Source organism: Mustela nivalis (assembly GCF_964662115.1).
Source record: "Mustela nivalis genome assembly, chromosome: 7".
Classification (NCBI taxonomy): domain Eukaryota; kingdom Metazoa; phylum Chordata; class Mammalia; order Carnivora; family Mustelidae; genus Mustela; species Mustela nivalis.
Genome location: NC_139026.1, coordinates 28,092,128 through 28,108,984, shown reverse-complemented (window position 1 = coordinate 28,108,984; position 16,857 = coordinate 28,092,128). Strand labels below are relative to the sequence as shown.

The 16,857-nt window shown below is 42.4% G+C and overlaps 1 protein-coding gene and 1 long non-coding RNA gene across 3 annotated transcripts in view; one reads left to right on the top strand and one right to left on the bottom strand.

The window, feature by feature from the left end:
* LOC309868704 overlaps positions 1-16,857 on the top strand; it is a 78,784-nt gene that overhangs the window by 39,719 nt on the left and 22,208 nt on the right. The gene's annotated exons all lie outside the window — the stretch shown is intronic.
* Positions 11,540-14,348, bottom strand: CCER1 (coiled-coil glutamate rich protein 1). Of its 2 annotated transcripts, XM_082742926.1 has the most exons (3): positions 12,895-14,348; positions 12,247-12,388; positions 11,540-11,599 (listed from the first exon to the last, which is right to left on the bottom strand). In XM_082742926.1, exon 1 carries the CDS (start codon positions 14,261-14,263, stop codon positions 12,977-12,979), a length of 1,287 nt encoding a protein of 428 aa, XP_082599052.1. In that variant the 5' UTR covers positions 14,264-14,348; the 3' UTR covers positions 11,540-11,599; positions 12,247-12,388; positions 12,895-12,976. The 2 variants fall into 2 exon arrangements, with proteins under 2 accessions (XP_082599052.1, XP_082599051.1); XM_082742925.1 differs by lacking the exon at positions 11,540-11,599 and having other exon boundaries at positions 11,695-12,388.

Below are 16,857 nucleotides of genomic sequence, written 5' to 3'. Positions count from 1 at the left end.
CTGGCATCGCTTCTTTGGAAAGATCGCCACCTAGGGGAAATTATGAGTCAAAGCAACATCTGCAATGCACCACACAAGCCGCATAATACTTAATGACATATATAAGAGGAAAAACATGTATTTCAGTGAATGAGATGCGCCGCCGAAGAAACACAGATAAAGTCGTGTTCCTAGTATGTATGTTTTTGCATGATTTATTTATTTTGTTCCTAAGTACCATTAAAGCTGCATATACCTCTTTTTTTATGCATTAGGGCTTGACTTCTAATTTTTTTCCTCCATATCTGGAAATACTTTTAGAAAATAGAGATCCTGATATTTGACCTTTGTGGAAAATTTGTCAATTTAAAATAATCAGTCATTTCATTAGTACCCCCAAAATGTTTGAAAGCCCTACATACTAAGGAATTCCCTCTCACTTAAGTCTTAGAAATTAACAAAAAACAAGGTTCCTTAAAGCCCTTTGTTTCTGAGCATTTTTGACTAGGTTCTCAATCACAGCAAGTAGGGTAGGAGATAGTGTAGTTGGTTGATTTGGATAGAAATGGGCTAATTTTCTTTGCTTCAGTTTCTCGATGGTTTTCAATCACAGAAATTTCCAAAAGCATATTTAACATGAAATACGATCCAAGCAGTAATCTTACTGTGCTATGTAACAAATATGCAAACTTGAAAGAAAGCAACAGATTTTTTTTTTTAAGATTTTATTTATTTATTTGACAGACAGAGATCACAAGTAGGCAGAGAGGCAGGCAGAGAGAGAGAGAGAGAGAGAGAGAGAGAGGAGTAAGCAGGCTCCCTGCTGAGCAGAGAGCCCGACGTTGGGCTCGATCCCCGGGCTCGATCCCAGGCCCCCATTCCAGGCCCCTGGGATTATGACCTGAGCCGAAGGCAGAGGTTTTAACCCACTGAGCCACCCAGGCGCCCCGAAAGCAACAGATCTTTAAGTTAGGTTTAAATGGATAATTTAGCAGCTATGAGAAATATATATCCTGTGTGGTTTTTTTTTTTTTTTTTTTTTTTTTTTAAGGAAAAGCTGCCAACCTCAAAAGTTAACTCTTAAAAAGTCCCTAAAAATGATTTTACATTAAATAATGTTCCAAAGATAACTTTTGGTTGATTGGATTCTTCCAGGTTATCAATTTTCAATGTGTCTAGACTTACGGTGTAGGTAAGAGTCTAAATAGATAAAAGACAACTCGTGGGTTATTTGAAGAAGTTTTATTGTCCTGTGTTTACCCTCATTAGATCTATTTTCATACTGTTTGGTGACTGTCTATTAAATCATCAGTCTTCCTCAAGAAATGGTAAGCCCCTTGCAGGCAGAGACTATTTTTTACCTGCCATCATTTCTAGAGTGACATTTGTTTAGTGTCTGTTCTGATTAATACCCATAGTACCTACAGGTGGTTAAATATTTTGGATACAACCCTTAGCTTTACCTATAGCTCTAGAGTAGATCCTAATATTTTAGAAAGTGCACAAAACACAATGGGTGAGTGAATGAATGAATGGCTTCCCAAAATGGACCTACCCTTTGTTTTAAGTATACGTTAAGTGAATGTATCACTCTCTCCTACATGCAAATACTCCTTGATTAAGTCCACCTACTGTAAAGGTATGATTAATATTTGTAAGGCAAAGGCAGACATAAATTATTCTTATCCTTTTTTAGATGATCACTAGCCTCTATAGCCTGCTATAAAGCATTTTTATAGGTAATCAATCAGTAATGGCACACCAAAAGGAAAGTGTCATATGAAATTATAAATGTGTATATATGTATTTATATATATAAGTATATATATTTGTATATGTGCACATAAATATAGTCTTCGGAGTAAGTAGCATATTTGGAATTGGAATAGAAAAAAATTATTGGGGAGCTCGGGTGGCTCAGTCAGGTAAGCATCTGACTCTTGGTTGCAGCTCAAGGCTTGATCTCAAGAGTTATGGGTTCAAACCTCACACTGAGCTCCATGCTGGGTGTGGAGCCTACTTAAAAAAAAAAAAATTCTTAGGTGCATTAATAGGAATAATAAGTTAATCTACCTGGATAAGTAAACTGGACATCTGTTCATTACCTAATGAAATTATTTAAATGACCTGACAGCCCACGTGTAAGATATGTAATATATGTTCAATTTAGGGATTCTGATTCTCTTCTGCTTGCAAAGTAGCTGTGTTCTAAACTTTAGTGTCCTATAGTTTTCGTATAAAAATGGCTAATAATAATGAACCTAAATGATGAAAATGCTGCATTCTAAAATACACTTGACCTCAAGGATTTCAGTAAAATCCTTGTGAATCTGTCTGGTGTATGTAATCTAGACCAATCAGCTTTCTCCCTCCAGCCCCCATCAGCAATGCACCACCACGTATAATCCCCCTCAAATCTTACCTCTCTTCTGTTTGCACAGGCCGTCTCTTTTCTTCTAAGTCAACAGCTTTGCTAAGCGGGACAAACTAATCCATGCTAATATATTCATTCCATATTATTCATTGTCAACTCTCTCCTGATAAGTGCAGAATGTAAAAGTTGATTTATAAAGAAAAAAAAAATCGTCTCAAACTGAAGGAGTGGTGAGGTTTAAGGAAGGGTGTTTAAGTTAGAGAAAACATAAATATGACATTGACTGATAGAAACTATTTTGGAAAAAGAATTCTGAAGCACAGTCAAATTGAAATTCCTTGTCTGTTGCCTTACTTAGGGCCGGGTCTGATGGTAATGAGTAGCAGAGGAGCTGTGACACTTCACATAGTATTATTCCTAGCTAAGTCCTTATTTTCTGTGACGTTTCACCCACATTTCCCATTTAAATTCCCGCCTCCTCTAATTCCTGATACTCTCCTTATGGTGAACATTTCTCAGCTTTTACACTTGGACTCTTCATTATATGCGAAGCTTTCAACTGACCTCCCGATATTGGCTACGGCTTTTATTTTTTATACCGTATTTTATATTTCTCCCCTACCAGTGACAGCCCTGCATTCTTACCCCGCCAACCGCTGACAACTTTCCATTCCCACCCACTTCCATTAGTGACAGCTGATTCCTCATTTAGAGAATTAAGAATTCTGCCGTCAGAATGTGCTTTCCACTTTCACCTTAGAAGAAAGGAAAAAGGGGCCAGGAAACTGTTCTAATGATGTGAATATTCCAGCACGGTTTGGCACTCTGCTGCTTGTCTCTCTTTAAAAACGTCTCATCCCATAAATAATTTATCACAGAACCTCTGGACATCAATTACGGAGACTCAGCGTTTTTTCAGGGCAGGATTACAATATTGCAGTGTGGCTGCCAGAGTTTGACTTTGGATGTTTACTCCGAGGGATGTCCTTGAATCATCGGAACTGAAATTGAAATTTCATCATACTCAACCCCCTCCCCCTTCCTCATTTCATGGAGCAGAGCAGTGACACAAGAAAAACAGTGCGGGGGCTTCCAACTTCAGTCGTCTGTTAGCTTTGCACCCTGGACTACGATGGTTCCCCGCTCAGGAACCCATCAGCTTCAGCTTCCTCGCTGTGCTAAACTAATTGGGTCTGTGGTCCTGGCACCAGATAAGGACTAGGCCAGCGCTACTTTAAACGTGGCATAGATCAGAGGGGAGCCTGCTTCTCTCTCTCTCTCTCTCTCTCTGCCAGCCTCTCTGCCTACCTGTGATCTCTCTCTGTCAAATAAGTAAATAAAATCTTAAAAAAAAAAAAGTGGCATAGAATTAGTATTTTTTAATAAAGATTTTGTTTATTTATTTCATAGACCAAGATCATAATTGGGCAGAGAGGCAGCAGAGAGAGGAAAGGAAGCAGGCTTCCTGCTGAGAAGAGAGCCCGATGCAGGGCTCCATCCCAGGACCCTTGGATCATGACCTAAGCGGAAGGCAGAGGCTTTAACCCACTGAGCCATTCAGGCACCCCTAGTGTTTGTTTTATTTTTTTAAATATTTATTTGAGAGAAACAGACCGAGATAGCGAGGAAACATGAAGGGGGAAGAAAGGGAGAAGCAGGCTTCCGTCAAGCAGGAAGCCTGATGTGGGGCTTGATCTCAGGACCCCAGGATCCTGACCTGAGCAGATGTATAACTGTTTTGAGCCACCCAGGCTCCCCTAAATGAAGTGTTGAAATTTCCAAACCAGGTACTTGAAACTGCAGAATTACGAGACGCTTCAAATGTAGTTGCAGGTGCCCTTTAAGAGAATTGTTGCTGTGAATATTATCAAGGTGGTTCCCATTCATGATTCTGTGGCCTGACAAGCTAGAGCCATGAGCTTCCTTGTTACATTAAAGGACTTTGTGTTCAGTTCCTATACGGATCTGTCTGTCCATAAGGACCTGCCCATCGGATGACGCAGAGTTCTGGTACAAGAGATGATCTCCAGGCTTCCTGCTGAAAATGGTTTTATTACACACATCATGAATAAGTTGCTATGCTTCCCTGTGGAGAACTACCTAATCACCAGAGACCATTTCATAGATTCATTTTATTTTTTTCATAGTATTAAAACATGCCTGGAGGGCTTCCTATATGCAAGAGTCTGCACTGAAAATAGAAAATCAGTTCTTTGCCCTGGTGGGGAGGGGGATTCCCTAGGCAGAAGAGAACTATAGAAAACCAACTATAACTTTAAGATGGTAATAGAATTATCAATGAAGAGAGTATGAAGGAAGTAGAAAGCAGGAGTACCTGCCCTTCGTGGAGGTGCTCTGGGCATTACATAATGAATGCATTACTAAGGAAGCTGCTATTGCGGAAACGACTTCTCAGACTAAGGCAGAGCCAATCCTTAACACTGAGCTATGCTCCCAGTACAAGTGGTGAAGCAGCTGAAAAGAGCTGGAAATGGGACAATAATAAAAATATTAATTGTACTCTGGATGCTGGAAAAAAAAGCAGGTTTGTCTCTTTCCCTCATAAGTTGTACTCTAATTATTGTCTGTGATCATTAATAAATTAAGTGATGCTCAAGTCCCAGGAGGTAACTATCACAAGTCTTTCACTTATAACTAGGCCAAAATAACACTGTATGTCAGCTAATAGAACTTAAAACGTTAAACTTCTTATATATACAAATATAAAACTAGGCCAATGGACACATACGCTGATTTTTATTTCTCGGGATTAAGGTATTAAGATTGTTTACTTCAGCAATTTGGATTTATAATTTAAGCATAAAGATAAATTCCAGGGGCACCTGCGTGGCTCAGTTGGTTAAGCAACTGCCTTCAGCTCAGGTCATGATCCCAGGATCCTGGGATAGAGCCTTGTGTCAGGCTCCTGGCTCAGCAGGGAGTCGGCTTCCCCCTCTTCCTCTGCCTGCTACTCCACCTGCTTGTGCACTCTCTCTGTCAAATAAATAAATAAAATAAAATAAAATAACCTAAAATAAAAAAGAAAAAAATAAAGTTCAATTCCAAATTTGTCTTTTCTGCTATTGATATTAAAATAAAAACAAATTACTGTATAAAATAGTGTTATAAATGCCAAAAGGAGGGCGCCTAGATGGCTCAGTCAGTTAAGTGTCTGCCTTCAGCTCAGGCTATGATCCCAGGGTCCTGGGATCAAGCCCCACATCGGGCTCCCTGCTCACTGGGGAGCCTGCCTCTCCCTCTCTCTCTGCCTGCCATTTGCCTGCTTGTGCTCTCTCTCTCTCTGTCAAATAAATAATCTTTAAAAAAGTGTCAAAAGGAATTCAAAATAGATTGTAATAATACATTTAGATAAAATTTTTTTATCACTATCAGATAATAATCCATGGAAATCCAAAAGTCTTCTGGGTCTGTTTTCCTTCTTTTACAAATTTCAGGAGTCAAAAAGACCCATTTTACTATCATTAAACACCGAGATGCTTGGTGACATATTCAATTAAGTTATACAAATATCTTTATATGGTGCTTCATGCCAACATCTCTTCTCTATGTATTAATATAAGTGTCCCCCCAAAATGCATCTGTAAACACAACAGAAACACCCTGATCATTAGTTCACATCTAAAAGTATTTCCCTTGCCGCTAGGTGGCGGCAACATATTAATAGTAGGAAGAACATACGTTCTGAAAGGGCAAAACTGAGAGTAAAGAAAAGAAAGTTTAACTTTGTTTTTGTATTTAAATATTTGTCCTGCTATATACTTTGAGGTGATGAGTTTATTGCAGGGAATAGTGTGGAATTCACCAAAGAAAAGAAAGCATGCTTTATTTTTATTTTTTAAAAAAGATTTATTTTTAGTTATTTTAGAGAGAAAGAGAGCACAAGCAAGGGGAGGGGCAGTGGGAAAAGGAATTTTTTTTTTTAAGATTTTATTTATTTATTTGACAGACAGAGATCACAAGTAGGCAGAGAGGCAGGCAGAGAGAGAGGAGGAAGCAGGCTCCCTGCTGAGCAGAGAGCCCCATGCGGGGCTCAATCCCAGGACCCTGGGATCATGACCTGAGCCGAAGGCAGAGGCTTTAACCCACTGAGCCACCCAGGCACCCCCGGGAGAGGGAATTTCAAGCAGACTCCCCAGGGAGAGTGGAGCCCGATGTGGGGCTTGATTTCATGACCCTGAGATCATGATCTGAGCCCAAATGAAGAGTTGGTCACCTAAACTGCTGAGCCACCCAGGGGGCCCTGATATATATATATATTTTAATTTTAAGGAATAAATAAAAGATGAGCATTGACTTTGGAAAGTCCATGGGGGTGAGAGAATGTAGATCCACTCAGTCCTGACCTCAGCTTGCCGTTTTTTATTATCTCTCAGGGAATGTTCCAATTGAAAGAAAGTTACAATAGCAAAAAAATACAATTATATTTAGTAGCATTATAATTTCACTTTTGGTAGTGTTTTTAATGGAAGTATTATATAAAGTCTAATAGTGGTTTTGGTGAGAACTGGTAAATTAACCCCAGTAAAAAGCCTTGAATTACTGGAACTAAAAGTAACATGCTAAAAAATATAAATCTATTCATAGGAGAGAATCCCCAAATATTTCATGATAACAGAAGTATCAAGCATTATAAAAAGTTCAAATGCCACAGGAAAACAACAGAAGATGCTAATATTAATAGCTAAAGACAGAACCTTCAATAATGTCGTAGCACGACGAATGATACCCAGGGATCTTACAGCCCTACAAAATTACCCACCATTCTTGTGAATATTTTCCTAACATAAAAACTTGATTGTAATTTAATTATAGGTGAGAAGCAGCACAACATCTAAAACTATAAATTATCCCAATCAGGTGTTTTGTTTCTCATCAAATATGTGTATATTGACACATATATAAAATTATTAACAGTTTCTAAGATTGTCATCATATGACTTACATAAACTATTAAAGTACCACTACGAATTATAATTGAGACAGAGTATCGGTATCAGTATCTCTTCCTTAGGTAGGTACCATTATTATCAACCCTGCACTGAAGAGACTCTAATTCTTTCTCCTATCCTTCGAATTCAGGTCAAGCTTATAAAAGGAAATTTTTTCCCACACAGACCGTCTTAAATAAGACAAGGGGGAGAGATGTTCCAGTAATACAATGGGCCCATAACTTTAAACTCAGAATGGAGGACTTGGTCCTGAAACAACTACTTCTTTGAATTTCAGGTCCTTCGTCTGTATTAGGAAAATTAAGCATTAGTCCCCAGTGTGGCTATATGCTTAAATGCGATAATGCATGTTAAGAATCTTGCATATGCTTACATGGTTTTTGAAGTATTAAGATTTCTGTTCTGAATAGTTGATGTATTCCACGCAGGTATTTAATATTTATTGGAATCTTCAGTGTCTTTAGGCTTAGCGTAAGATAGAACCTTCTTCTTTAAGCATTACATCAAAACCCATGTTGAAAAGACGCATTGGCTGTATGAAAAAGAATGAGCCTGACTTGAGTGGATAATTCTTGGGACTAGCTATTAAAGTATTAATGTCAGTCATAAGAAAGAAAGAGACATCACTGAGCTGGCATGAGGGGGCGATGATAAAGAACAGAAGTTCTAGCTGCGGAGATTTAACTGATTTTCATAGCCCCGCCCAATGGTAAGTGCAGCTCAAAGAAATGTATCTGGTTAGTTATCCACGGGGGAAATGAGACAGTTAATGTGTGACTTTGGTATTTATCTTGTGAGGGTTTACATTTATAGTTGCTCCGATTACTTAACAAGTGACTTCTAGACAACCCATAATATGTCAGTGGTCTCTGAACCTGAACGTTTATTCTGATAACCAGTAGTATCGCGGTCCTGAGTGTTTGAGTATTGACCCACGTCGTCTTCAAAATCTCATTTAATCTCTTGAGGGGGAAGAAAACAAGAAGCCAGAATTTCAGGAACATGCCTAAGGCCACACAAGTAGGAAATGATAGATGTTTCGGAGCTCCAGACTGTGATCTTGATCATTGGCTTCCCACGAGGGCTCTGTGATGGCACAAACCCCTCCACTGCAGAACTTCTAGGTCCCTCATGAGCATGCATAGCACTTAAAGGTCTTGCTATGGAGCATATTTCAACTCAGTAGGTGTGGGTGGAGGCTGGTTGGTGGAGGTTAGCTCTAACAAGATCTCAGGTGATTCCAATACCCTATGGTCCGTGGACTACACTTTCAATATCCAGGCACCAGACCACTACATCTGCACACTGCTTTAGCAGGAGCCCAAACCGAATGTCTCGGGCAAGCTGGTTCATGCTTAGTTTAGTGCTCACAACTAGAATATCTAGATATCTTAGTCCAACAGAATTGCCATGAGATGACGTTTCCTGAGCCTCATTAATGAACCTGAGCTGATCTAATGTTCAGAAATGGACATGATTTTGATTATAGGGTGAGCTTTAGCATATAATGATTAACAGTGATAGACAGTCTATACTTCACTTATTTATTTATTTATTTTTAAGATTTTATTTGTCAGAGAGAGAAGAAGAGAGCACAAGCAGAGGGAGCAGAAAGCAGTAGGAGAAGTAGACTCCCCGCTGAAAAAGGAGACTGATGTGGGACTCCATCCCAGGACACTGGGATCATGACCTGAGCCGAAGGCAATTACTTAACCCACCAAGCCCCCAGTCTCTATACTGCACTTCTTAAATATTGGGTTATTTGCTCTTCAAGGTAGGTCTGAGTGGTAATGGAGTATGACAAGTATTTTTGAGGAAAGAGACCCAAGACAAGTGATGACTGCCGTGAGTTGCTTTTGCAGCTATGACCACACAAAGATGCCCAAATTCTTCTCTTCTGTCAGCTGATCTTGATGTTTGGCTATGTTCCATTAACTGATTAAAAGTAAATAGATGCAAAAATAAATAAAAAGCAAATAGACACAAAATGATAGTACTGAAACAGGTAAGATGTGGCCACATCCTTATTTTGCTTTAAATACACAGATAACCAAGGCCGAAGGAATTTGGAAGCATTAAGGGTAATTTTCTATGGTTATTACATTAATAAAAACCTATCTCATACAAACAACAAAGCTGCATATATAATTTTATTATGCTGCTAAAATCAAAACTTATTTACTTATTTATTCTTATTTACTCCCAGGCCCTGAGTCTTATTTACTCCCAGGTAAATTTTACTTATTTAATCCCAGGCCCTGAGACCACCTGTGAGATAGCTGTACCATTTTCCTCCGAGACCCTCCGGGTTTGGTGTGGCAGAGCAGGAAACTGGTTATTTCATCTCTTGTGTCTATTTTAATGAAACTAAATATGTGGGAATTCCTTTTTTTCATATGCAGATGTTGAAAGTTTTATGAAACCACACTCAGAATTCAGAGTTGATCTCTAAATGTCAAATGGTAAACTATCCTTAGAAGACTAATATTTTCACAGAAAAAAAAAAAAATCCTTTTGAGTTACTGTGGAGACTAAAGATAAATCAAGAAATGCTGTCAGTCACTAGGAAAGGAAAATTACCAAAGTCTCTATATTTAAAAACACTTGAGGATAGACAGCAAAACTTCATATCAAGCCTGGGCTTTCCAAACATATTTGTGATTTATAATGTTAATTTTCTCCTCATTGACAAAGAATACCTCCGTTCTTGACAGAAATGGCTGCACGGCCCCTCTTTATCACACTGTGTTCACTCAAGCTTGAACTGAATTTAATAATAGGCTTATGGGGCACCTGGGTGGCTCAGTGGGTTAAGCCTCTGCCTTCAGCTTAGGTCATGATCTCAGGGTCCTGGGATCGAGCCCTGCATCGGGCTTTCTGCTTGGTGGGAGTCTGCTTCTCCTTCCCCTCCCCATCCATGCTCTCTTTCACTATATCTGTCTCTCTTAAATAACTAAAATCTTTTTTAAAAATTTAAAAAAAGAATAATGAGCTTACTTTGAAAAACCGTGTTTTCTTCAAGTGTACACTTATAGCTCAAACTAAAGACTGGGTTTATTCTGAGTTCATACCGATACCCCTGAATGATCCACTTGTACTGAACGTCCTGTGCAGAGATTCTCCATGGGAATGCTCCAAGCGTAATCCCTAGGACTCTGTCATTAGACGGTCATGGGTGGGGAGGTGTCTGAAAGTGTTACTGATGGGTGTACCGGGATGACTAGCTTCCCCCCAACCCCAACATTATTTATTTCATATGGAAGGGACCATCACAATATCTGGCTAATAAAACAAAGAGTTCAGACAGAATTATCAGGGACTAATTTTCTTCCTTCATTAAGTTTTGCCGGTGTCTTTCAGAAGATAGAGGTAGCACAGAAATGAACAGATAAAAGAACTTTGGCCTACCTGCGTCACTTTCATCGGCTGTTCCTCTGGGACTCTGGTAGTTCCCTCCTCAGTTCCTTAAAGACACCAAGCTCTTCCCAGCTCTCCGCCTTCAGATTCGTGCACGTTCCCTCTGCCCACAGTTAATATCCCCAGTTTTACTCTTGGGTTTCTTTGTGACTTATGCTTTCATAGTGATGCATTTCCTTGGCATTGCTTGCACTGACTAATTTGTCTACCTCATTTAACGTGTCTTTTCTACTAAACTATAAGCAACGTGAGAGTAGGAATTTTGTTTTTTCACCCCTGTATCCTTATCACAATTCACATTGCTTGGCCCCTAGTAGTGCAGTAACTATTTGTTGAAGAATGGGGTTTGGGAAGTAGAGGAAATTGCTGAGGCACTGCTCATGTTTATATCCTTTACAAGGGCTAGTGAAGAATGCCTTGTGCCTGTGGAGGCAATTAATGTGTTAAATTTTTTGAAGGCAGAAGTAGAATCTTTCGTAATAGAAGAATTGTCTGATGTGATTACGAAGAAATTAAATCCTAAATGAAAGCCTAAATCCTTAATGAGAACACACGATGAATATTTGAATGTCTTGGATGAAGTATTTATGAGCTATGATTTGCTGGGATTTGTGGACCAGTCCCAGGAGCGGGCCTCTTGGCTCTCCCCTACGTCCGTGCACTAGAATAGTGAGAGTACTATGGAAACCTAACTGAAATTGCCTCTCGTAGAACGTCATGATCTTTTAGAGTATTATTAAATATTTGGTTATCCACTGCTGTAGTTTGGAGTGTACAGCACCATTTTAAAATTCCTACAATGTGTTAGTTGTTGCTTCCGTCCATCCTGTTGACCACGGAAGTATTGCTGAAGAGATTTCTGGTGTTTAAATAATAAGAAGTGAAAAACAGAGTACTTTAACACTTTAATTTTTATTATTGTTTTTTTTAATCTTCCAAGAGCTTAAGCTTATTCCCCTCAATGCTGCAGTACCCTGGGCTATATGAGTAAAAAGCAACATCCAGGTAAGATACCACCATATGGTCTCCACCATATAAATACTAAAATGGGGCTCAAACTATACTTAGAAGTACAGTTGGTCAAAAAAGGTAATTTCTGAGAAATCAGGTTCAAATTCTTCATCTAGGGATATTCTGGAAATATGCTATGGATGGAACTTTTTATTAAGTTATGAGAATTAAAGGCCCAGGAGGAAATGTAGTATTACTTCCTAAAAATGTCCGAATAAAAGCTATTACTTCGAATAATGTGTTCATAGATAATTGTTTAGACATTAGAAACAAGCTCACACAGGCTTGCACTTACACATCTTTGTTTTACTCTCCTTTATGAAGGAAGACAAAATGGGAAATAAATAAGATATTCCACCCCCAAAGGCCAGTAATCCTTAAAAAAAAAATCCATTGCGCAAAAACTATTTTTATGGTTCCTGTGAACTTATGACAAGGAATATATCCGGGAACAAGGCTTCGAAATCTAAGCTATGTTCCATTGTTTGCAGTTACCTTGGATTTTAACTAGATGTACAAGTTGACTTCTGACCATGGGGAATCCTCTCCATGCATGGATTTATGGATTGTTGAGGCCATGGCAGATAACCAGTTCCACAGAAGCAACTTCATGCTCTTCTGAGGAAGATCCATAGCACTGTGGAACAAGGAATATAAGTGAGCGATGCCACAAGAGACTGCAAATGGGGTTATCAAAATACAACCCGCAAAAATGAACTCTGAAGGTGGAGAATCTACAAGGAAAAATACTTAGTGGTTTCAGTGTTATGTGAAGAGCACTGAAATTCAGTAGCCATGGCATGTGCTTCTTAAGCATGTAAACAGCCAACCTATCTGTGGATTCCAAGCTCATTAAGTAGACAGTTGAATAAATTTGTAAAAAAAAAAAAAAAAAAAAAAATTAACATTGCCAGAATTAAACAAACAAACAAAAAAAGTCAGGTGTCTAGAGGGGGAAAACACCAAATGAAACTATTCAAACTGCAGTAATAAAATATTTGGCCTTTAATCATGTCCAATTAAATTGCATTTGAAAGCTCCCCCTCCCCCACCCGTAGTCATAAAGAAACACACCAATTTTTCAACATTTTATAATGGCCAAAGAAGGGGTTTTACATAGGTATGTTTATTAGTGGAACTCACTTTTTAATTAGTTTTTAATAGGTTGCTAGTCCATTTTAGCCTTAAGTCAGTTCCATCCCATTCTCAATCCCTTTCCTGAGGTCTAACAGTTAATGTCGTCTACCATGAGGAGCGCTTCCTGGGGCACTTTGGGAATCATCTGCTTGGGGCTTAAATAGGGACAGTTGATAAAGTTCTCTCTCTCTTCCTCAGGCCCCACTAGGAACGATAAAGGCATTTCTAGAGGTAAAGGATTCTCTTCCTCTCTCGGCTCCTCTTCCTCCATCCCCTCCTCTTCCTCTTCTATATCGTCCTCTTCCTCTTCCTCCTCCTCGTCCTCCTCCCCCTCCTCCGCGCAGTCAGCGTCTTCGACCTCTTCATCTCTGGCCTCTGCCTCCTCCTCCTCCTCCTCTTCGCTCTCCTCTTCTTCCTCCTCCTCCTCCTCCTCGCTCTCTTCCTCCTCCTCCTCGATCTCCTCCTCCCTCCCGTCACACTCCTCCTCGTCACACTCCTCCTCGTCACACTCCTCCTCCTCCCTCCTCTCGTCGTCGTCGTCCTCCTCCTCCCCAGACTGTGCGGCGGGAAACCCGTGCTCCTCGTCGGGGTCGGGACTGAAGCCCAGAGAGGGATTCTGCGCAAAGGGGTACAAGGTCTCCCGCGGCTGCGTCTCTTCCTCGCCGCCGCTGGGGGGCGCGTCGTTCCCGGAGGAGCCCCCGGGCGAGGCCGCGCCGCGCGCCTGCGCCTGCTGCATCCGCAGCGCCTCCTGCTGGCGCTCCAGCTTCTCCTGCTGCCGCATGTCCTCGTAGATCTGGTTCATGATGAACTGGGTGGTGTTGCGCGGCGCCCGCATGCCCGGGGCCCGCCACCCGTACAGGTTGACCGGCCTCAGCAGGGTGCTCAGATCCACGGGCGGGCTCCTCGGGAAGGAGCGGCGAGGGTGGCGGCGCAGGCCGCGGCCCCTGCGGCCCCAGCGCTTCTTCCTGCCGGGGGGCCTCGCCCAGCCGGGGTTCCAGGGCCCGCGACAGCAGGAGCAGCAGCAGAGGCAGAGCGGGTGCACACCAAACACCCGGATCACTTGCACTTGGCCGGGAGGCTTCCAGAATCCGGCCGGAGGTGGGCGCCAGGGCTCTCCCCAGCGCCCCCAGTTGGAGTACACGGCCCAGTAGGGCCGTCGGGGTGGTTGGAACCAAGGGCCCGGACCGTGCTGTTGCTTCGGCTGTTTCCTGGGGGGCTCATACTCCGACTTGGGACCATAGCGGTGGCGCCGCTGGTTTATGGGAGCGCCTCTGCGCCTTCGGTGGCAGGTAGACCAGGTACCCAAGGGGACGGAGGACGCCCAGCCGCCGCCCAGGTTGAGAGGGTCCTCCCTGTTGTCCAGGGTCTGGGTCATCGTCCAAGGAGCTTCCCCGGAGGGCTAAACAGAAGCGTCCTAGAAGCTGTCGTTGGTTGGCCTGATCTGAAGGTCTGCAGAGCCTCGTCCGTCTGGGCAGCACCACGTGCCTGCTATTGGGAGGGCAACTTTCTCTCCAAGAGGACCCCCTTCTCCCTCTTCTCTGCTTGCTGGATCGCTCTTCCTTCGTAATCTCTTGTCTTTCGCACCCAAGTTGTCTCGCCCAGGTGGGTTGGGCGGGACTGGGGCTGGGTAAGGATGGTGGGGGAGGAAGGTGTTGGTGGGCGACGCACGGTGAGACCCGCTCCCGGGTCCCACACACACCCGCCTCGGCGGAGGCGCGGGCTGGGAACCGGGGAGGCAGGGGCTGCGCGTTACCTTGCTGCTCCCTCCCAACCCAGGCGCTACACCGTCGCTGTCCTGGCGGGACTGAGCCGGCGTGGGTGGCTCCGGCCTTTAAATACCGGCCGGAGGCCCCCGCGTGCCCACCGCGTCCTCGGTTGCCCAGGGCGATAGCCAATTGGGGTCGAGGTCGTTCTCGCTGTGCGAGGAGGGGGTTCCGGGTGGAACGAGGTGCCCCGTGAATGTTCGCAGGGGGCTTGTGACGCAGGTTTTGAAAGCGGGAAAGAGGACCCTAGGGGGGTTGTGCTTCCCAACTCAGACAACATTTGGGGCAGCTAATTTGAAACTTTTGTACCACCCGGAGGTGCGGGGATAAAGATGGACCTTGAGCTGAACCCCTTGGAAGGGGGAAATCTTGTATCTCGGAAAACTCATGTCTTACACCTTTGGAAGTCGAGAGGATAGAGGGAAAGTGCATAGAGTTAGAAAACGGGACCCCACTCCTTACCTTAGGGCCTGTGCACACTCTTCTGACTTCTAGGGGGTTCTAGTGCATCACACGTGAAACACGACCACCACCATTTATTGCGTGTGCTTGCAGCAAGCATGAGCTCACCACATGTAGTCCTCACACCCGTAGGCTCTGTGTAGTGGGTATTGTTACGGCGCCTCACAGATCAGGAAATTGAGAGGTTAAGTTACTCAAGCTTGTGGGCATGAGGAGCTTTGGGGCTAGTATTTAAATCTAAGTCGGGTTGGCCCCCAAACCAAAGTCTTAACCACATGGCTGCACTCTACTGCCCATCCACCTTAAGTAGGACTCTTTCGAGGAGTACACGAAATGCTTTGCTAATTGTCATACAGCATGTGGTTGTCCACTAATGAAATCAATAGTACCAGAATATATATAGTGGGTTTACTCTTGAGAATAGAAATATGCCAGTTACGTCTTTTGGTAAATCCCTTTGTCTACCAGACAACACATACATTGGGAATCTTTATAACATTATGGTTGAGAATATGGGCTTTGATTTAAATTAGCACGAACCTACTCTGAGGGATACAGTAACGGTGGATATAGGTCATGGTCCTTAGGCATTCATCCAAATCCATAGAATGTACAATATCAAGACTGAACCCTAATGTGATCTATAGACTTTGGGTGAAGATCATGTGTCAGTGCAGGTTCCTCAGCTGAAAGGCACCTACCCTTCTGATGAGGGATGTTGGGCATGGGGGAAGCTCTGCATGAGGGGGGAAAGGGAGTATATGGGAAATCTCTTTATATGGGAAAGTATATGGGAAACCTACTACATTTTTAATATGAACTTAAAATGGCTTAAAAAATGAAATCTATTAAAGAAAATGTGCTTCAACTTTGATTCAGCAATGACGAACCTCTGTGAACCTCAGGCTCCTAACCCATATGGAGCGTAGAGTTATAATGCCTATTCCACGGAGCTGTGTTAAAGGTTAAGGTACTTCCTTAAGGCAGCCAATGCAAGTACCCCAGTAGCGTGCAGTCGCTGTTAGCTATCATCATTGTCATACTTAAATAGGACTTTAAAAGAAGTTGATACAGTGTATGTAAAGATAACCAACCCTGTGCATGAATGCCCAAATCGGCACCCTTGCCCTTGTGCCCTTTTCTTGTCCCATTTATTAGAAACATCAAGGACTAGCTACCATGATCGATCCTAGAGAAAACCACCCCAGAGTGTATTTTTTTATTGCTTTCCTGTGGTGAGTGGAATGATGGAAAATGGAACATTGCCCAGTGGGCATCCGAGTCCATGCAAGCCTCCAGTAAATGATGGAGAAGTAAATGTGGGAAAACCCCGGAAGCCTGCAAAGGTCATTTAGGCCTTCCTGGTTGAAAATGGAGAACAGGGTGGGGGATCTTGGATCAGGACTCCAACCGCTGCCGTGGGACCTGTAGACTCCACAGGCTTCATCCAATTTGGTTTGCTCTGTGGTTTGCTGGAGAATGGCCTGCTTGACTTCAAGTGCAGAATGCTGACACTTCTAACCCCCAGTGTCCCTTTCTGGATATAGAACCACGCATCTGGCTATTACTCTGCCCTTACTCTGCTTAATTCAAATTGGAATGCTGATATTCCAGATTTATTTTTCTGGGGACTTATGTGGTTATACCTATTGGGTTTTAATTGGGAACTTTAGAAATTGACCATGTTGCTGTAGTGGATTTCTCATCAATTTCTTCTTTGTTTAAAAGAGATTAACTCACAGAA